This window comes from Gymnogyps californianus, chromosome 1, assembly GCF_018139145.2.
Source record: "Gymnogyps californianus isolate 813 chromosome 1, ASM1813914v2, whole genome shotgun sequence".
Lineage (NCBI taxonomy): Eukaryota > Metazoa > Chordata > Aves > Accipitriformes > Cathartidae > Gymnogyps > Gymnogyps californianus.
This window is the reverse complement of record NC_059471.1, coordinates 178,004,224-178,026,236: the sequence shown is the minus strand read 5'-3', so window position 1 is coordinate 178,026,236 and position 22,013 is coordinate 178,004,224. Positions and strand designations below refer to the sequence as shown.

The 22,013-nt window shown below is 37.7% G+C and overlaps 1 protein-coding gene across 1 annotated transcript in view; it reads left to right on the top strand.

Annotated features, from left to right (window-relative positions):
- The window catches only part of TRHDE (thyrotropin releasing hormone degrading enzyme), a 217,990-nt gene that overhangs the window by 38,268 nt on the left and 157,709 nt on the right, over positions 1–22,013 (top strand). Inside the window, exon 3 of the mRNA XM_050904731.1 lies at positions 1,917–2,043. Within this exon, the coding sequence (XP_050760688.1) occupies positions 1,917–2,043 (127 nt within the window). The remainder of the gene's footprint in view (positions 1–1,916; positions 2,044–22,013) is intronic.

Here is a 22,013-nt window from a genome sequence, read left to right as displayed (position 1 = left end):
CCTGTTTTTTTCTTCCCTTCTGTTGTCCTATTCCTTATTATGGACACGTTTGGCCACTGTCAAATTGAATGATTTTTTGCATACTTGATTGGCTGACTCTTTTTTTCCTAATTTGCTGATACAGTCAACTGTGCCAGTAAAGCAATTATGCAAAATTGTGTATAAAGGTTTAATGATACAAAACAGTGTTCATCACAAATCTAATTGTGATTCTTACCATCCTTCCATAAACTAAAGGTTTTGAGATGTTTGAATTAGGATCTCTGTTGTTAATATCTATTTTGTTAAAAAATATATTTAGTTTAGCAGATAAGGGAACATTTAATGTACATGTCACTGTTAACTTTGGAAGGAATCAATAAACAAAAATAGTGACTTGGAGGTGTTCAGATAATGGTTTATATGCTTTCAGGTGGTGATTATGAGAAGTCTGCTTTATTACATGTCTCATTAGGTTACACTGTTACCTGTTTTATATTACAAATGGTAACTATGTATGGTTGATTGTGCACTGAGTCTAATACAACACAAAGATAAAAATATAAAGATGGACATAGTAACAAAGCAGAATAATGTGTCTGCATACTGAAAACAAAGAGATAGTGGGTTAAAACAGAATTAACAGGCACAGTGTACTGAGGTTTGATATCTGGTTTCCACTCGGATAACTGAACTGGTTCAGAAAAAGAGCAGTAAAGCAATACTTGGTAATGCTTTCACTGAAGCCAAAAATGCCATTGGCTCTTCTTGGTCCAGAATAGAACATTTAGAAACATTTCAAAACTGGTATTTCTCCTTCATGTTTGCACTGATATTTTCTGATTTCTGCCCTGCTGCTTTCCTTGGAACCCTGTCTGGGATTTAATCCTACCACAGAAAGTATTAGCAAGTCAGATACTATTCTTAGGACTGACATGTAGTAGAGTCTCGTTTCTATCAGGTCATTATGTACTGCAGGGAGAGACCTTCTGCCACAGCCACTAGAGACAAAGCACACACTGCTTCCATCAGACAGCGTATGAGGAGGGAGAACGAAAAGTGGCTCTCCTTTCTATCCCTTTCTTGCTTAACAGTTCTCAGCTGTATGTCATCTTTGCACTAAGGAAGTATTAAGGACTGTAAGGACAGGGAACAGTGAATAACCTGGTGGTGCTTTCCACTACCTCCTTAATCAGGGTCACACTTGAGTGCTGAGTTATGAAGGTGAGTTCTGTTCACTTGGGTGCTCCATGTAGTCAGATGTGTGAGCTGTCTTATACTGAACACAGCAGTCTGTGGCTTGTATAAACAGCTTTAATTTACTGCTTTCTGAAAACAGAGGCCTGAAGCAGTCATGGAGGTTTCAGGAATGTTAATTGTTTGTGTACACGAATGAGCTTATAAATGGTTGTTTTTGCAGTCTTCCATAGCTCATCGAGGGTAAATGTGTCACTGCCAGAGAAAAGAAAAGAGAATGATTATTTTTTTTTTTTTCTCCACCGTCAACTAATACTTTCAGGGCTCAATATAATGTGCCTTTAACAAACTGTGAACTTCTCTCCTACTGAGCCACTGCATCCTGCCTACATTCAGTGTAGGCAGAGAACCATTATACTAATCCACTCTCCCATCATATCTCTAGCAAACACATGTAAGTGTTTTCTTTGAATATTTATTTTGATGCAAGGAGTGTTAAGTCTTTTATTTGGCAACACAAACAAGTAGGAGATTGTGACTTCTCAACTTTGTAACCTTAATTGTGGAAGTTCTGGTTTTCAGCTACGACGTGTTTTGACAAACATATGACAGTCACATTTGGCTTTAAGAGAATAATCCTGCCGCCTCACAACAACCTTAGAATAGCTCACCTCTGCAGGTAGGATAGCTTTAAAATGTAGGTGCTGAAATGATCGGTCTTTCGCTTTGTTTTTTAACAGGTACGGTTATATGCAAGGCCTGATGCAATCCGAAGAGGATCGGGGGACTATGCTCTAAATATTACAAGGAGGCTCATTGAATTTTATGAAGATTATTTTAAAGTGCCCTATTCTCTGCCAAAATTAGGTAAGATTTCCCCTCGAACATGAAGTTCACCCAGAGATGGGAGATTAAGTCAGCTTTTTTAAAGGAAATTTAAGACTGGAATGTACTAGATTTCAAGGTAAGGAATGTTTGGGTTAATTTAGAAGGATCAATAAGTAAGGAATTTTTCATCTCTTCCTTGCAGAGGAAGGGAAGCCAGATTGTCCCCTCTCCAGCTTCGCACTGAAAGGAGCAGGAAGCAGACAGTACTTAAATTTGTTAGGCAATGGGAAGAGAACTTGCGACCTTTCACTGATAAGTGGGTTGGGTTTTTTTTGATGCTGTTTATTTTGGTCCTTACTTTTATTAGATAGCCACTGGGAGATGTTTGTTCTGTAATATTTGTATCTTGAGGCCTCAGCCTTAGATGAGGAACAGAGTTGAAACTGTGGAAACTGGGAACCTGTAACAGTGCAAGGCTGTGTTTTTTTTTATGCTGGCTTATGTGGTTTATTAATGATGATTAGTACATATGCTTAATTGTATTGTTGCGTATTGTAAGAATTGCTGTGAACTTGTTTTGCTGCTCAAGTGACCTAAATGTAAAAGCTGTCAATTTCTATTATTTTTAAATAGTTTCTTCTCGTCCTCCCTTTCGCCACAATCAATTGTTCTCCTACACACTTGAATACTTTACACCATATTATTACACCCTCCCTCCTTTGGAGCATGTTTGATCAAGATCCAGAAAAGCTTATTGCTCAGCAGCAGGAAGAGAGCTTGTATTTGATCAGAAGTGTTAGAGTTGGAACCACAGGTGATCGATCCTCCCAGGAACTCAGGGTCTATTTCATTAAATCCCTTGCCTGCTGAGTAGCTTTATTAGTCTTACAGCTAACGGTGTAGGAAATAGATAAAGTAATTGATGTTGCTAGATGAGAGTGTTGCATGAATTTTTTATAAGAATGTTGTGGCATTTGTTTCTTATTGTCTTTAAATGACGGGTTACAGGCAGTGTTCTCCTGGAGAAATATGCAGATGGGTTAAACATGGCACGTGCATCAGACTTTCTGTGTATCCTTTCATACCTGGCTTCAAGTATGTAATGGTGATTTCATAAAGGAAGTTTTAGACTTACAGGTGTGAAAAATTCAGAAGGAAAAGAAATAATCAAAAACTTACTGTTGAATATGAAGGACAAACACCATTACTTCATGTAGTTTACTGAGGATGCCAGGTGGCAGCAGGCAATAGTGACTGTGTCTGCTTCAGAATACCTTTCACAATTGCAACATACAGTCTTTCAACTCAATGTGCTGTATGCATTATCATTATGCTTGGCATATCTTCTAAAAATATCTCATCGGAAATTAATATGTTCCAGTTTGGATCTCTTTGGAACAGAACAGGAAGAATAGTCACAAGTAAAATTGTATTTTTTCATCAAGTATTTGTGGTAAAATTGTTGAGTTAATATGAAATACTGCTTGAAAACTTTAGTTATTCTGTAGTGATACTATAGAAAATAGTTTGCAAAGTTTTGTATGCTATAGTAAGGTTAAATTTATTTAATGTAAAAATAATAAGGAAAATTTCAAAACCCTCACAATGACGTAAATATTTTTGAAAATTTGATTGGCATATGAACATAGGCATGTTTGTTCCCAGTTCAGCCGAACACTAAGATCACTACGTTTAAGCATGTGCTAGTGTCTTTAACCCGAAGGAGTGCTGAATTTTTTTTTTTTTTTTTTTTTTACTGGAAAGTGGAAGGTTAGGGACAATAGTCTGATGGGTGACTAGAAGGACTAAAAATGAAAACACTGTAGTCTTTCTATGATAGTTATTTTGCAGTAGTGTTAAAGAATTTTCTGAAGGAGACAACAGCATTAGCTACAGCAGTGGAAGGAGTGTGCATCAGGAGGATGCGTTCATACAGAAAAAGCGCCTGTGCTCTCTGAAGCCTTGGGACTGTCACCTGATACACTGCTGTCACCGCTGCAAAGGATTGTGTACTTCATTAAGGTTTTAAGAAAAATCAGAATGTTTTTCGTGGGACATTTTAGGAGCTTTTCATTTGATTTATAAATGAAATGTGAAATGTCTTCAAGTGGGAGTGAAAATTGAAGAATGTACTTTAAAAAGCTTTTTAATGACAGCGTCAGTTTTGTAGAAAATGTTCTATTTGAAACGTAGATGTTTTAAAAAATGAAAAATTTTGTTTCATGTATTGTCCAGCTCTAATAAGTGAACTTAAACAAATGTAATTATTCTGGTTGAAAACACAATTTATGTTTTCAAAAGAATTCTGTTGTTGAAATACTGACCAGTTTACTATGCAGGCGCTGTATCAGCTACTGAGCGATAATTTGTTAGTGTCAGTGCTGTATGCTGGGGTGTATGTTTGGGGACAAGGGACCTGCAACCCTTGGCGAAGCACTTCCATCGTCTATGTGGTTATCTGTTCAAACTCACTACATGGTAGGAGTATCTGAGGGCATTTAGGCTCTTGGGATGTGTTGCTGTATCAGAGGGACCTGTGTTCATTTGTTCACTTCTTATGTCATTGAGGTCCATTTCCAAGGATCCTTGGCATTTGAAACTAGTGCTCCTCATCTGAGTTTGTAATAAATCGGCTAGTGTTCTCTGTAGGAACCGTTTTCTCCTGACACTCTTGACTTCTTGACTCTCTTTGACCAGGCTTTTTTACTGTATTTACATGCAGTCAGATGTCTGTAGTTGCTGTTGCCAGTTGTGGGCTCCTCTGAATTCTTGGCAGCCTCTGTTACTATTGGGAACTGTGGAGAATGCGGGGGAACCTTTTTGTCACCCAGTGACTAAGATATGTTAGGTCTTACGTGGCCTGTACTGACTTCTGAATGCACTGGAACAGTAGATTTGTTTTGCCAATTGATGTGAATTCTGGTAATGAATGTGAATTGGGGATTTTTCTCATTTGAATAACCAATTTCCACAGTTAAAAGTTCTACTTAGCTTGTAGATACATGCTCTTTTCCCCACATCATACTCTGAACTGGAAGATGCTTGTGTAGGGTTTTAAACTAATAATTGTTGTATGAATTTCAGTTCTGAAAAATAAGTCAGGTCTTTAAAAAAACCCAGATTTTTCCAAGACTATAATATCATTATAAACACTAGTTAAAATGAGGGGTGGATAAAGCATTGTGTTTTATTTAATTCTAAAAAGATATGCAGTAGGGTTTTTAATTGTGTTTCTATGGCTGGTGAATATAAAATATATTTCTGTATTTGTATTGCATATTTATTGTTAATCCAGTTTGCAATACACAAAAAAATTTCTTTGTATGCATAGAGCTTTTTTTTATGAGGATCTTTTAATACTTTCCCTGTGGGGAGTGATTTGATAAGGAAGGAGTCTTTACATGTGAACAGTTGGGACTCTTAAGTTGTGAATGATTTGGGGTGGAGGGGCTGACTGCCTTTTCCAACCAAGACTCAAGGGCCGCTAGCAGGAGACAGGTGCAGAGAACACAAAAAGGTCACTGTTACTGCAGCAGGTGGTAGATCTGTGGAACTCCTTGTCAAAAGAGATTGTAGATGCAAAAAGATTATGCCGGTCTGAAGAGAGACATGGACAAGTACTTGGAGAGGTGCTCCATGGGAGGAAATCCCATGGTTTGAAAATAGAAGCTAGGAAATACACAAGAGAGTGCTATTTATACTTCCCTGGTCTTAGTCTTTCCTGAATATCTGCTTGTGGCTGCTGTTGGAGAGGAGAATACTGAGCTAGGCAGTCTTTTTGTTTGAGCTGGCAAGGTTATCCATATGTTCGTAGTCTTCCAGTTTCCCAAGTGTTTCTACTAAAGGGCCACCGAATCTCTTTTCCAGAATACTTCATATATTAGAACTGGGAAACTTTATAAGGCTCCAGTTATGAAAGACTGACAAAACTTCATGTGTGGTGCATAAACGAGCAACTTGCGTGAAGGTTTTTTGGGTTTCTGGGCCTTGGTTTTCCTCCCCTTAACAGTATTGCAGTATCACGGTGTTAGCAGGATGCATTTACTGCTTCTCTGAAAACTCATTTTACAACTCAATTTATTTTATTCTGAGTACTGTATTTAGACACCCATGTAATTAACGTAACTACTGTGGGTTGTGTAAAGGAACTCGGATGTCTCAAGGGTTAGACACACAGTGCCTAACTCGAAGGCACTTTGCTTGGATTCATTCAAGTTTAGGCACTCAACTGGCATGTCTAAATTAGCAAGCTGATTGCCTAGGTTCCTTATTCATCAGCAGAGAGGAGATCTTCCTGGGGATGGTTTGAATCTTATATGAGCAGAGTCTCCCACTGGAGCTGCCTAGGTAAGAGCAAAAATGTTTTATTAACCCCTGAGCTTAATTTAAGTCTCATCTGTACTATTAAACTCTTACAATGTGCAGACCTGGGAAGGAGATGTTTAGTGACAGAGAGCTGTGGATAGGGTTGGAAAGTACTTGGGCTTCTCAGAAAGCTTTTAATTCGCCATTGAAATGGTGGAAATAGGAACAGCTGAAGAATCCACTTTGGGACATGGCTCCATATGTTACAGAAAGGCTGAGTGAAAGTAAATCTCCTTGCTGTTTTGTCTTGAGGTCAGTGGATATGGATCAATATTTAATTTATAAATACTGCAATTTGTGTGAGCACTATAGTGTTAAAATATAAAAAAAATTTTTTCCAGACTTTAGGAAGTCTCTTCTTCTGTAGATTTGCTATACAGCAAACTTTGGAGTTATATCTGATATGTTTTAGGTGTGTTTTTTTTCTTACAGGTATGTTCAAGGTACTAATTACGCGCTTCACGCAAAAATGGTATGGTCTTGTTTTCATTATGCAGCATAAAACACTTTAAAGTTGTGAATGCAAAGTCTCAGAAAATGATTTTCCAAGGGATTTAGTGAACGTGCTGCACAATGGAAGACAAGATTGGACTATTAACATTTGCTCTTTGAGTATTTTTGGAGAATAGGATTCAGTTTTTAAAGTGTGTCACAGAAGAATTTAAACTCTTTCTTATGATGTAAAAAATAGCTCAGCCATGTGAAGAAAAATTTCAACAGGGAACTGTTCTGATTTTTAAAGGAAACCTCATGTACCTCTGCTCCGTTCCCTGATTGTTTACAGTGAATATTTTGGAAGGAGAGAGACTGCTGCTGCCTGTTGCTGTGTGAGGCATTGCAGGCCCAGAATAAAAGTGTTGGGATGCTGTTGTAGGATGGCCAAGTGACTTGCTGTGAGCACTAGTGATTAACTGTTCATTTTGATTTAATTGCTTTAATATTAGCTTGACTCTCTGACATGTTTCTAACCTGTTCATTGCAATATTGCCTTCTGCCCTGCTTGATCTTCCATCATCTTCATCAGCACTCTTTCTGCTGCTACTGCTTTCTTACTTCCCCTTTGTTTGTCCTTCCTGCTGTCTGCTGCTCCTTCTAGGATGAACCTCCATGTTGTTGCCTGTATTCTCTGCTTTAGTTCTGCTAAAAGTTTCACAATTCCTGCCCTCATACTTTGGCTTTTCTCCCTAGCAAGGTGACCTCTTCCTGCCACCTGTCCAACTCTGACCTGGAATTGCTGTATCACACCAAGCAAGATAGCTCATTTTTCCTTCTCCATCTATAAGATGAAAGCAATAATTAATACTTTTTGGTCTTGTTTTTACAGTAGTTGAAAATGATTGTCAGTTTGGTTACCTCTTGATTAAGAGGTTGCCAACCTGAAAATTCAAGAAATGCTGATCTGGTTTGACCTCCAGCATGGCAAGGCTTGTAAAGTTTCATAGTGTTCTTATGACATCATAGCTGTAGTGTCTGTCTGAACTTTACACAGTCTTTCTGAAGGATGTCCAGTCTCTTCGACTGAGACAGAATCCATCACAACTCTATAGGAGAGAGGGAAAGGAACGTCAGACTCTGTTAAGTCTGAAATGAGTTGTTAGTTGTACGGTCTTCTGAATCAAGAAGAAAGAAGCGTAGGAAGGGAGATGCCCTGGGAGTGGGACATATGACTTCTGAAATGAGGAAGGGTGGGAGAGGAGGCACTAAGGACTTGATTCATGTGCCTAAACGTAATTAACTGGTACTGTTTAAAATGCCTTGGGGTATCCTGAAGAACCCTAGCTGCTGCTGCTGCTGGCCTCCAGATGAGATCCTGTTGGGCCATGGCTGGTCCATACCTGACAGCTCCACATGGATTTTTTTAACAACTTTGAGCATCTCAGTTGGGACTATCACCCATGTTTAGGCAGCAGAATTGAAACCTGCTATTTTCTTTGACTTGAAACAAGCTTAATGCTGCTGCACACAGAGGACTGTTTGTTGATACAGAGCATTCGTACGCAGAATGAACTATGTCACTTTTACCCTGACCTTTGAAGCCTATGTTTTGAGGTTGTTTTTTTTCTTTTTCAATTTCTAAGCTGTGAGCACTTCAAACCAGCAACTGGTCAGGGCTCCAGAGAGAAAAATTCCAGCTCCAGCTGTAGGAAAAAGCATTGTTTTTTCTCAGAACAACACTTTGAAATATGAAAAGGAGCTGTGAGTTACTAAACTGAGACAAACTGTGTAGGAAATCAGTCCATGTATGATGTTAAGAAAGAAGGGAAAAAATAATCTTCACTTAGGACTTACCCTTACTGTGCTGGTCTAAACTATTTTAAATGGTAAGCCAATTAATTCCAGTAATTAGTGTAATACAGCTCGTAATGGCCATTGTAACTGGTTTTGGAAGCTTGTTAAGGGGAACCTGATCTCTCTCTGACGTGGTGCAACAAATCTGATATTGTTTGCAGGAGACAGGAAAAGTTACATATAGGAATAAAGCAGCTTTATATAGAATAAAGATGAATGGGCCTTGGTGGAAATAATCCTCTTCCGAGTGAAATGTTTTCCTTTCATTATGTAGTGATTTCCGTCCACTCTTAATTGTGACATGAATAGATCCAAACCTCTCAAACAAGGAAAGTGTTCAGATAGTGGCACTATTGCTAGTAGTAGTTCAGTCAGCCCATAGTAAAAGGAAGGTGACCAAACCCGACAGCATCCTCACTGGCTACTCAGCTAAATCATCTTGGCTTTTAAATGAGTAATTACGCCCCTCCCCCCCCCCCCCCCCAAAAAGGGTGATGCTGTTGTTATGAGAGTGTGACAAGATATGGGATTGTAGGAGACTTCATGGAAATGTCAGGGATTTTTTTGAGCCATGAGAAGCCTTCATCTGAATGTAAATAGATTTTTTTCTAAGCTGCTCTTCAGTAAGTCATTTGAGCAGTTAGTACCACTGTAGAAGTGGGCGCACTGAATTTTAGCAGTGTCTACTCTAGGTTCTTTACCTTGTGAGAAACACAGATGCCTTCAGAAAATGATGCATTTTATCATAAGTTAGGAGAACTAAATCTTCCCTGCAGACGTGACAAGTGGAGGTGTCTCTGCTGACTACAGAGAGAGGAAACTAATCTGGCTAGTTTAAATTTGATCTCTGATTTTTAGATGGCTAAAAGATGAGGTGAATCCTTCTGTGAGATTCATACAATGGGGTGAGATCTTTGACAGACACAGAAACTCCACAGAAATTATGGGAATCACCAGGAAACTGTGTGAACTTTTACCTGGTACGAGATGGTTAAATGCCTAAAAACACATGAATCCAAAATACTTTTTAGATAGCCGTGGCTAAAGTAGTTTTCATTATAGCTCCTTTCACTCTGCTTGAGCAGAGCTCTCATCCCTGATTGTCTTCGCCAGGGCTGCTGGTGATTGTCTTTTTGTTAGCTTAATCATACTGTTCTTGACCAGAAACGCTCACTTATGAATATCAGATTTTTGAAAGGTAGTACTGATTTCTGCTGCAAAATAGTGTTGTTGGAACCAGAATCCTCTTGACCATGTCCAGCTTTTGAACTTTTTTTGTGAGAGGCTACTGAAGATTTTTAATAACCTGTTAGATCTGACAGTTGAGAGGGTTCATCAGAGACTTTGACCAGCAGCTGAAACCTTTTACGCCAGCAACTGTAGCTTTGTCTTAACGAAGCGTATGTAGGAAAAAAGCTTAGGCCTTGCCCCCACAATGGACTTCATGTTTGTATAGGCATTGGGAACTGTGGTTTTTATTATAGGATAGGGGCTATATGTCATTAGGATATTGGGAGAGTTACTTTCTGTGTATGATATGGCACTATGAAAGTTAGCATGTGGAGATCAGAGCTGCATGGCAGAAAAACAACTATGGAAGGGTTTGGAAGAAAGAGAAATATCACTGAGGATACTGTGATAGATTTAGATGACGTTCATGAAGAGGGGTGTGTATGAATCCTTGAGCAGTGTGTAGGAAGACTGGATTGCAGTAGGATGTCCTAAACTAGGAAATTTTTCCCTTTAAAAATCGTACCTGTAGTGTTTAGTTTGAATGAAAGTAGGTAACGCGGTTGGTCTATATCAATTAACTAGAGTACTGAGGAGAAAGTAATGGCCTTTTCTCTCAGAATTGAGGTAGAAACCTGATACTCTCTACATCTGAAACAGTACAGAAGTGTTACACAATCTGCTCAAGTATATCGTCTTTTGATGGAAAAGGGAAATGACTGTTATTGACCTAATGAAACATATAGTCCACCTATGCAGTCTTCTACAGTGAGTGGTGTTTAAACAGCACCTTCAAGATAGCTGTATATCCACAGACAGAGCTAACACAGTAACAGTAACATGTTCATAATGACACCATTTGAGTAAATATGAAGGTTTACTGAGGACTTACTTGACTTTCTGTAAGTTTAGGTGTATCTGCTTCATATTCATAATCATATGACAAATTTTAAATAAAGATTATTTCAAATTCAATTCATGAAGTTTCCAGTTTTCATTTAACCCTGCAGTTTCAAGTGGGGGGAAAAAACAAGGATACTATGGTGACTTCTGTTTTTTCTGTCTTATATGTGAAGCAGAGGCTTTCCTGCCTGAAGAGTGAAGCTCAGTAATATCAAAGTATTGTGCTGATAAGGTAAAAAAATAAAAGTGTCGAATTAGAGTACTGTCCATATCAAACACCAATGTAGTTCACTCAGACTTTTTTTTTTTTTAATATGTGCAGTTTGAGTACAGGACAATTTTATTCTTTTCTAAGAATTTTTGTTATGAATTGATTGAAACAGGTAGTTTTACATACTGGAGCAGCAGCAATATTTTTCAGTAGTATTTTCTTCTCATTCAGCATTGTGGTAAAGGTTTTTGGCCTCCTGCATTTCATTTGAACAGTGAAGAAGGCTCAGTTGTAGGCCACACTCAGAAACAAGTTCAAACGAGTCTAACAGGAGCTATAAATGATTACAATGGACTCTTTCTTCCAGTCCTGTCGATAAACGTGTTCTGTACTAGTTTTAGCTCTGCCTAGTGTTCTGCTTGCTGAACCCTGTATTTGCTGCATTAGCTCTTTCAGGGTTGGAGAGCTAATGTCATGACGAAGCCTGTTCAGACTCTTATTTCGGAAGCACAATTTTATTTAGTTTGAAACTCACAGAGCAACCCCAGTATAGCCTATTTCCTTGGTTGAGGCAGGCTAGAAAGGCTTAAAAGACTTTTCTCTTGCATCTTCCCCTCATTCCAGGCACTTAGAGCTGTTATGGTTTGCCTAGCTCCCTGCCTTCCTTCTCTTAGGGTAGGCCTGATGTTTTGAAGAATTGTTAGCTAAGTGTTTTAGGGTGCTTAGCTATAGTTTCAGAGCTAATCTGTAACTTCTACCACTTATTCAGAGGCTCTGAATGGCTAGAATGATAACTTCCATGCAGAAAGACTAAAAGATAAGACCAAGAGGAGATTTCAACAACACTTGCATTGTATTGTTCCTTTTTTAGAGATAGCACTTGTTTTCACAGCAATTTTGGAAACACTGCCATCATTTTCATGCTGATTAGGACTTCTAAGAATGTGTGATTTTAATTATTTTTCGTATCAGTATTATTGCTAAACTTAAATGAGAATGGAGAACAAGTTTGTTTGTTTGTGTGTTTTCTGCAGCACTGGAGAAGTGTTCCTGTTAACTCTCCATGTTTTCAGTTTTAGAAGGATTGTGCTTCTTTGGGGTAGTTTGTTATGCTCTCCAGATGGTATTGTGACAAAGTTTGATGCTGATTTGAGGGCACCAAATATACTACTTTGAGAAACAGAAGTTTCCCTAGGCAAAACTGATGAGAAAGCACTTTGTCCACTGACTCAAACTTTTGTTTATTTTCTTACATTTATCTTGAAATATGCATATATATTTAAAAATTTTGACCTTACTCGTGCTTACTGTAACACCAAGATCAGGACAGCTCCTTAATTGTCTCTACCAAGAACATTCTTCTTCACTATGGATCTTTTGCACCAGAAAGAAAATAGATGAGGGAAGTACACGGACACACACAAAAGTATCTATACAATTAATATTCTTATTTCCTAATAAATCTAAAACTTAAGAGTTATGCATTACTGGTGCAGTGAGAGTTACAAAAAAGTAACCACTTACTGATAATGTCCTGAATATTAGAAACAGTTAAAAGTCTGTATGTAGATGTATAAAATGAGCTTTCACATCTTTCTTCTGTACTGTAAAAAAACCATAGATACAGACATAAAGAAGATACATTTTCATATATCATCAAAGAGCATGAGGAGTTTCTTTCAAGAGATTATGACAGTGTCTTGAAAAAGATTATAGCACATTAAAGTGGGACTTAAATAGGCCAGAGATTTCTGTTCATACAAAAGATGTGAAGAAGTGTATAACTACAGAGCTGAATAAACCTATTGCTGCTGCCTAGATTCTGCTGGCTTAGTTATAAACCTTCCACCTGTACTAGCTAGTTTCTGTAAGCTACTGAAATTCAAAGGGATGGATGTGCTCACCTTTTATTGCTTTTGCTAAGGATATTGTAACTGAAAAGATATCCTAACACAATGAATTATGCTACATTTGCAGCACCATACCTGAAGCAACTTCATTTTTGCATTGAGGAAACCAATGATTTTCAGTGTAAAGAAGAAAATATTAAGATGACTGAACAACTTTCATTAAAACAAGTGAATTGTCACTGTACATTCCCCCACGCATGCTGGCAAGCTTCTTAAAATGGTATATGGACCAATGGTATAAAAGAATCACTTAATAAAAATACTGTGGAGATCTCTAGCAGATACTGCTATACTTTCTTTCCCTGTTCTCACTTGCCGTGTATAAATTCTCCTTTTCTTTGCTTCTAATTTATTTAAATGCCATCTGCTTGTGTATTTAAAACGTACCATTTCCAGATTCAGGATCATTTCTGTGAAGACTGCGTTTCCTTCGCTCGCTCTGATTCTTATCAGTAACACTTCTAACAAAGCTGTCCTCATGAAGATATATATTTGTCATAGTGGTAGCATACTTCAGAAAGTGTATTAAGCTAAACCAACTCCCCCTGTTCAACTCAAAAATATGTTCCTTGTCATATGCTACTCCTCACTGAAATTAAACTCAGGCAGTATTTTAGTCTAGAGAAACCAAGTCACTTTTTCTCCTGGCGTGTTCAACTTCGGCATGCCTGCGCATATTCTGCTGTTGTACGTTACTGGGCAGTTGAATCCTGGAGTGGGTGGGAGGGGGAGGCAAGGGGAAAGATGCACAAAGATGCTCAAAAGAATTTAGAAATGTATTCTGGAGACCCTTGTCGTAAGTTTCTGCAGCTATTGCTGTCCCTCTTGGTGGCTTGGATAAACCTTTAGAAACTGTTTTAGAATAGCCCTCGAGTTTGTGGCTTTGTAACTGATCCCTCAGCTCTGCAAAGATAGGGGACTTGTCAGTGGAGCTGATCATGGCAAGACAGCTTCTCTATGTATTTTATTCAGCAGGGGGTTTGGTCTGTCACCAACACTATCACATTAGCTACAGATAGATTTCCTTTGAAAGGCATGATGTAAAAGCACAGGTATTTTGCCAGAACTTTAATTACATGGCTATGTTTATGATGCGACTCCTAAAACAGTAACAGAAGTCAGTGGCTGAATTCCTCATATGAAATTATGTGAGATATTTCCATAGTTGTTACAGTACCTAAGCATTTTATAATCACTACTGGCTGTTTACACATAATGCGTTTTGCAAATGAAGAAGCACCACAGTTCTGTTGTCCTATTTAGAGGCATAGCTGAAAGCCAAAGAGTGCTAAGAGGTGAAGGCAGGCAGATGTTTTGCTGATCAGACCTGTATAAAATGTTCACTTGTCAGATAAAATTTGAGTACGTATTGAAACAGAAGGCAGTTGGAAGTTGCATCCTTTCATAATTAAGTATTGATGATTCAGTTGCATGTGAGGGACATATAAGTGGCTCCAATATTTCCTACTTCAAAATTGATCTGAGAGTTGTTCTTCCTAGGGTGCTAATTCTCAGGCTTGGAAATATATAAAGCTTCACAAGACTGTCAGCTATAACTTAGATACATAGAAAAATGCATTATATGTCTTTTCACTACTAATGTAACATGATTTCCTAGGCATCTTTTCTCCATATTCTTGAAATGTTTTAAGTTTTGGTTCTGTCTTAAGTAATCACAGACAATTGAATTTTATGAAGAAGCATGGCTGTTACTCGGTAACAAACAGATGCATTAGAAATGTAGTTTTATGCTGCATGCTGTCTCTCCAGGTATTTCTGTAGAAACCGTACCATGGTTTCCAAGTGATTAAAAGGATCTGAATTGTGCAAGCTATGATTGGTAACAGAATGATATAATGTAGCTTTTAATAAAACTTTCTGAAGATAAGAATGTTGTCAGATGACACCGAAGGATATTCAGGAATCACTATAAGTCATTCAGAGTAACAATGAACAGACAGCTTTCTCTAATGCTTATATTGCATTTGGGGACAGCTGGATGAAAGTCCAGCCCCAGAAGAATTCACTGTGTTTTATCTTTACCAGTCTATTTCTTCAAAAAAACCCCCAAACCCCAAAACCTTGCTCTTTGCTTTCAAAATCCCACTGCTGTGTGGCAACTCTGATATTTGTGGATATGGAATATAAAATGGTCAAATCAAAGTACTCAGCGGAAGGATAATTTAATGTTGCAATAGTGAAGTGGAAAAATAAAACAGTACAAGTGAATATAATGCAATTTTAAACAACAGAAGCAAATCTTCCTACAAGTAGTTCTAGCCTCTCAAAACTTTACATATATTTGTCTGTGAATGCTCCTTTAACGTTAATCTATCTTTCCAACTATAAGTACATACACATAGACACATGCAAACATATATACATATTATCCTGGCTGTATTTTATGTGCATACGACTGTAATCCTATTAATTAAAGTTATACAAATACTTATCTATAGATAAAATTCCAGTCAGCAGGTGCCACAGACTTTTATGGAGGCTCTCCCAGGCCATAGTTCCCACCTTTCTGCTGTCACATGTAATGGGGCCAAGTCTGACCATGGAACCAAGAAGTGTTTGCACCACGGGGTTGGGAGTCTGGGAACAGGGAGTCTCACTTCCACGCATGAGATGAGTTTGGGTCTGTGAATAATTAGAGAATTGGGGCAGTGCTCTTGCTTTCAGGCCCTTACCTGAGGGTCCCATGGGGAAGGTGGGTTGTTTGCTGGTTGTGGGCTAGACGTCCCTTATTTCACAAGTCTCCTGACCTTTTTCTAGCTACCCTCTCCGCTTACAGATCCTCACTGCAGTATTCTCTCATCAGACCTAAGAAAGATAAAGCAAGCAGACTCTGTCCTACATGCAGTTTAATAAGACATTAACTTCAGTGATGCAAAGTCGTCTTCTCCCTTTGATGTTTGGGAGGTTATTTTTAACTACGTCTTTTCAGAGATCTGTTTGTCAGGCTGGTCCCACAGTTTAGCTGCACTGCTGAGAAGCAGTGAACTGTAATGTGGAGATGGGGACTGGTGGCTGGGCTATGGGTGAAATCCAGAACTTCATAAGACAGCTCTGCTGCCAGTATTCATGAAACTATAACCCCAGGAAGATTATAGTCACAGGTGGTGCAGCAAGGTAAAGTTAAGTGTAATTCCAAAGTCATTCTTAAGATTCATATGTAAAGATTCTTATGCGTGTTGTATCTGTGTTATCAAAATCAGAGACCTCAGCATCAGAAAGCCCCTGGTTGCTGTCTGTTAGCAAAATAAGGGTGACAGTCAACTCACCTCAGAGAAAGAACTGTCTCATACTCTACCACCAGTGGCTCATTTCCATTATTCAAGTAGCCTATAAGTAAAAGTTGACAGACAGAGAAGCTGTAGAATTGTTTCACTTCAATAATCATGTTTAGGAAGAGGACTCCTAAGAGAGATAATAGGACTAGAGATAATATATATGTCTCTTTTCATATCAAAACTTTTGACTTGACAAGCAAGCTATTTTATGTTTTGGAAGGTAATTCCATGCAGAACCAGTCTTGTGACAGCATATTCTTTGATCTGTAAGACTGATGAGCTTCACTGAAACTCATTTTAACACTCCTAGCTAGGCATTTGCCTTCACTGCACATCCATGATCAAGGCATTTTGACCTAAGGATTATGAACAAGTCCAGGCGGCACAGTGTTACTCTTTCTTTGTATGAAGATGGAAAATTCCTGATTATGTTGGTATTGGTTCATGGTATTAAAACACAGAACCACTCACGCAGGTATATTTAAAAGCTTTTTTGGATGTCTTTATCCATCTATCATCACTTATACAGCATAATGCTTTTTCTTGTCCTCAAGTTGCTAAAACCTCATCTCTGATGTAGGCCTTTATAAAACTGGATTTAGATAAACACCCACATGTGGATGGGTCTCTTCAGTAAGATGTCTTTTCTCTGTCCTAATACTCTAGGACTGTGTTCTTCCTTAAACTAAGCATGCTGGTGAAATGTATGTGCCATAGAAAGGTAGTGAGTTTTGATTTGTTGTTGGTGGTCCCTCAATACACAAGTTTCTAATTGTTTTTTCAGTAGCTCCGTATCTCCTGCTCTGACGGAGATGTTGCATTGTGCATTCATCTCAGATGCATTTCCTTCTTGTCTCTTGACTGGCACTTTTCTAGAGGTGCGTGTGGAGTACACCAATAAAGGAAGGCCGTCATCTTCATCCTCTCACAAATCTGTGTACAGGGGATACATTCTCAAATGAATAGAGTATGCTGCATTTCTTTCAGCGTGAATTGGTTGTATTTTTGGTATCATCTGTATTACCAAGTTGCACCTGTAAAGATTCTTTCTTTCTGTTCTTAGCAGAGGCAGTGAAAATCAAATGGCAGATGCATGCATTGAGTTTTATAATAAAGAAATATTAGAACCTCAGCTTACATTTTTCTTTATGCCTATCACCGAGTTTTACTTCAAAATCTAATCTTTATGTTTTTCTCCTCTTTGCTTTCCTGGAGAGGATTGACTGTATGGACTGGTTGCCGAGTGTCATAATTATAGGGCTAATTGCCTCTGTCATCCTTCTCTGGTCTTTCTGGGTGTGCCATTTCAGAATGGTAACCACCTCTGAGCCAAGCTGTTTCCTCATTTGTACGTGATACTTTTCTATGGTGTACTATGTTTTCAGACTCAGTTAACAGGAAGGTGAAGCTGAATCCTGTACCTGATTGTTTAAAACTATCATCTGAGATTTACTTCAGATTTAAAATTTATATGTACTCAAAATGTAATAAAGTTTTGATGGGTTTTAGCAGCATACTAAGGTTTGTATTCTTTAAAAAGAATTTTTCTTTAGCAGTTAAAATAGAGAGGAAAAAGGATTTTTTTTTTTTTTTCCCTTCCTTTATCTCGCCTGAAGTCCCACCTTATGACATTTGGGATTATGGGTTTACTTGGATTTTATCTTGAGCGTTTGGTTTGCCAGGTAGACTGAACAGTTGACTCTGTGGATAATACTAGCTTCTCTATGTTACAGTGTTAAGTTCTGCATCCCTGCCAACATGATTGTGAAGGCAGTATAGTTGTAGAACTCAACAGCATATAAATAACCTTTTGTTTACCTTCTCTGCTCTCATTGTTATTTTTACGTCCATTGGAGCTGTTCTAACATTGAACCTAGCTCTCCATCTTTAAACCTGAATGTGCAGCTCTTTTCTATTACAGCAATCTTTGCTTGACATCTTCCCTTCATGTTTTTATGCATTGTGATGAGCAGTGAGATTGGAAATCCCAGGTGCTGTTAGACTAGAAATTCAGCACGTGGTTGGAGAGCTGCCAGGAGCTGGGATGAGTTGCAGATTTGAGAATCAATATGAACTACCTGACTTTACTTGTGGGCTACCAGCTGGTTGTCCTTGGTCCTCAGTATGCATACTTGATTTATGTTTTAAATGAGGTTGCACCAAAACATACACTTAAAAAAGATGATTTCTGACATGAAGATAATGTTCTGTCTGCTTGATCTTAAAAAGGTGGTGTCCCATTTAAGCCTTGGAATTATCATAAATCTGATTTAGAATGTTTTCAGTTAAGAGATTTTATTCAATTGGATCAAACTTTATTCACTTCCTTTATGTTTCTTTTAAATCTTGATGTAATTAACAGAAGTTAATTTCTTTTCTTTTATTTGCTATCCAAAGCGAAAATGTTGTACAATTTTAGAAGATGAGTTTGGGGAGCATTCATATTCTGTATTTATGTAGACACAGAGCTTATTAAAACAGAGTTCTGAACAACTGCATTGATGAATGTACAATTAAGGTATAGCGTATGATCAGTGCACATGGGTTTGTGCTTAAATTTCCTATTACTGTGCACTAAAACTGAGCAAAACCGTAACATAATGAGATCAGAGTATTTTAGATTTTTTTACACTCATCACCATTGATTAATGTACCATGTCTACTAATAGCACATTTGTGTATTGTGGGTTGCCTCAACTAGGCTGTAATCCCATTAGCTATCATAAATCAAACATGGCTAGGCATGGTCAGAATTTGCATGGAGGCTGTCTTGTTGGTAAAACGGCCTTTTAATTCAGTTGGTGATGTTCTACTTCCGACCAACTCAATTCTTCTTGTGCAATAGGATGAAATAAAACCAAAGAAATCCTTCACCACATCATGCCTTAAAATAGTTGTACGTTCTGGGAGGTATAAATATGGATACTTACATTTGGTGAAATTCCAGCATAGTGTAAATTGTGTTTGTATATAAACGAATCTTCAACATTTAAAACGCCACTAATGCAAAATTGCTTCAAAATAATGAGTGAAGTGATTAAGTCAGCATTGAAGTGCTATAAAATCTGTCATCACTCACTGTTACCCGACCTAAATTGTACACTTCACATAGAATATAATTTGTACTCTTATTTTTTCTTCAATGAAACTGTATTGTTGGATGCACCGATTTATTCTATAGGTTGTCTATTGAGTATATATAGTACAAAATATGAAATGAAAGTCTTATGTTGTACTAAAAATGTCAGAATAAATTACATCCCATATATATTTTCATATGGTGATGGGTAAGGCTGGAAGAATATCTTTCTGACCAGAAATATTTGACATTATGAAGTATGATGACTGCGAGGTTGTAGGTTTTATAAGTTTTTACAGCTTGCAAATTTGATTTATAAAAAGATTAACAGTGTTGCTAAAGTGATTTTCTGGAATTGGTAACGTTAGAGTGTAGAGTGATATCTAAATATGTTAAAAGCATTCCTGCTGAATAACAATTGGAAAAATATTCTTGTATTTTATGGTTAAAAATAATACTATTAATTTTTGTTTTTCAAATAGCAGTAGACATTTTTGGAAGAAAGGCAGTTTTAAAATGTATCCAGTGGTTTTTTTTAGGCCTGGCATACCCTCAATGAACATAGAAAATAGCTACTTTTTTCAGTAAGAACATAGTAGAAGAGAAGGAGTTGTGCAGCCCTATACATTCAAATGAATAATTTGCCAATGGAGATTTCAATTCAGGAGCTATTTCAACAAGTCATGTGTTTGAATGTACATGATTATTTTTACTGACTCAAACCTAACATGTTTAAGTACCTCATTGCCCTGAACTTTTAAATACATAGCTGGGAGATGCCAACAGGTGATTTCGATCTGCAGTGGTATTAAATGTACAGAATGTTTGGTAGCTGACAGATGTCAATATCAACGTGCTTACAGAAGAAATGTTTAAAATTCATGTAATAAAATATGAATGAAGAAGAAGTTGAAATAGATGCAATACATTTATTTACTTGCAAGAGACTTCATTTTTGAGCAAAAGGGTATGCTTACCTTTTTTGGCTTTGACTGTGCTGAGGTTTATAATTCATAAGAATGGAAAAAACGTAGGTGATAAGTAATGGTTTGCAATTGGCTATAGTAAGCGTTCATTGTAAAAATATGACCAGTATTTATGACAGATTTTCAAACAGCTTTTTCCTGATATCTGATTGCGGAAGAAACCATTTTTCAAATTTCCTTCAATAGTCTTTAGGAAAGAAGAATTTTGTAGAATATTTCAGTTAATGGAAGGTGCTCCAGACAGAGTTTACTTTCATCTGTGTTCGATGGAATTTTTGATATGGATTTTCAGTCCTGGATTTTCAGTTCTAAGTAATCCTTTCCTCTCAAATTGTTAGCTGACTCCTGGTTTGTGCATCGTTGCATACATTACAAATATACTGTAAATTATATTAAAGTGCCATGTGCAGTTCATAAGAAGGTGATCTGCTAATTGACGTGTCGTACTGTTAGAGATCCGTGAGCAGTAATGTTCTTGTTGGTGCATGGTACAACTGGTTGGGGTCACCTTCTCAACTAACACCTGCCTGAGAAATCTCTGGCTCTTTTGGACAGCACTTCAGTGTAGCATGGCTCTGTACAACGCTCTCTCCATCAGGATTTTCCCATCCTGGAAATACAGATATTGGTAGCAAGAGTAACAGACCAGTAAGCCTTTCCATCACCACTTGGAATTCCTTGAAATTACCGGCTTAAGGACCAAATCTGAGGTTACTCAAATGTAGATTCAAGTTAAATAAAAAATCAGTTTGCTTTCCAGACTGAGAAGAACTCTTCAGTTGAGCTTTTGAATCCATGGTCTCTTTTTTGAGTCTGCAAGTCCGGGAAATCTTCCCTGTTGGGTCCTCTCGGACTTACTTTGGGATGCGATTGTACCATAAATTGGCTTCAGGAGAAATCTGGCTTATGAAGCTGTTCTGCCCATTACTGCTTGTTCCTGCTTCCCCCACACATGGGCCATTAAAACTGTTTATTGGATACTGCTGTAAATCAGCTTGTTGAAATGACACAGGTTAAAATAAGCTGCCAGGAAAGATTCCCCTGGAATTTAGATTTTTTTAAAGATAAACTTCAACATTCACTTTTTTAAAGATACATGAAGAAAAAACCACCTTTCAGCAAATAATTAACCTTCCCCGATACATTGCATATTAATATGAGGCAGTATCTCATGAAAGAGTGTCCAGAATCACTTATTCAAAATACGAAAGCAATGGACTGAAGTCAGCATTTCTCTAACCCAGATTTATAAACATTGTGGGGTTCTGTGTCAACCCCTTTTCCGAGTCAGATTTTTCCTGTGGTGTTTTTTTTTTTTTTTGCTTTCTGCCAACAAACTGATATTTTATTAGCTTTCAAATGTTTTTCTATGTACACTTGCCATTTCTGTGCAAAAGCGTAAGTAGTTGAAAATTCTGTTTCCCTTTGCAAATGAGCCTGAAATGAGTCACCACTTCCAGTGTGTCTGGGATAATGTTAAGGTAGCTGGAGAAGTAAAGGGACAGATTATTATTGTTGCTAGAAAGTTGTTAATCAGTTGGGAAATGTTCTTCCTCTATGTTTTTGCTTCTCTTTCTGTGAGACCTTTCTTCAAGCTCATGTTGACATGATAGTGAAAAAGGTTGTTCAGAAGGCTATGGCTGTAGTCCCTTGAAGAACTAGTATAGTCCCCTGTACACTGACATCAAAAAGTAGTACATGCCAATTAAATTATGTAAAAAGAGAGAGAATCATTTGCCA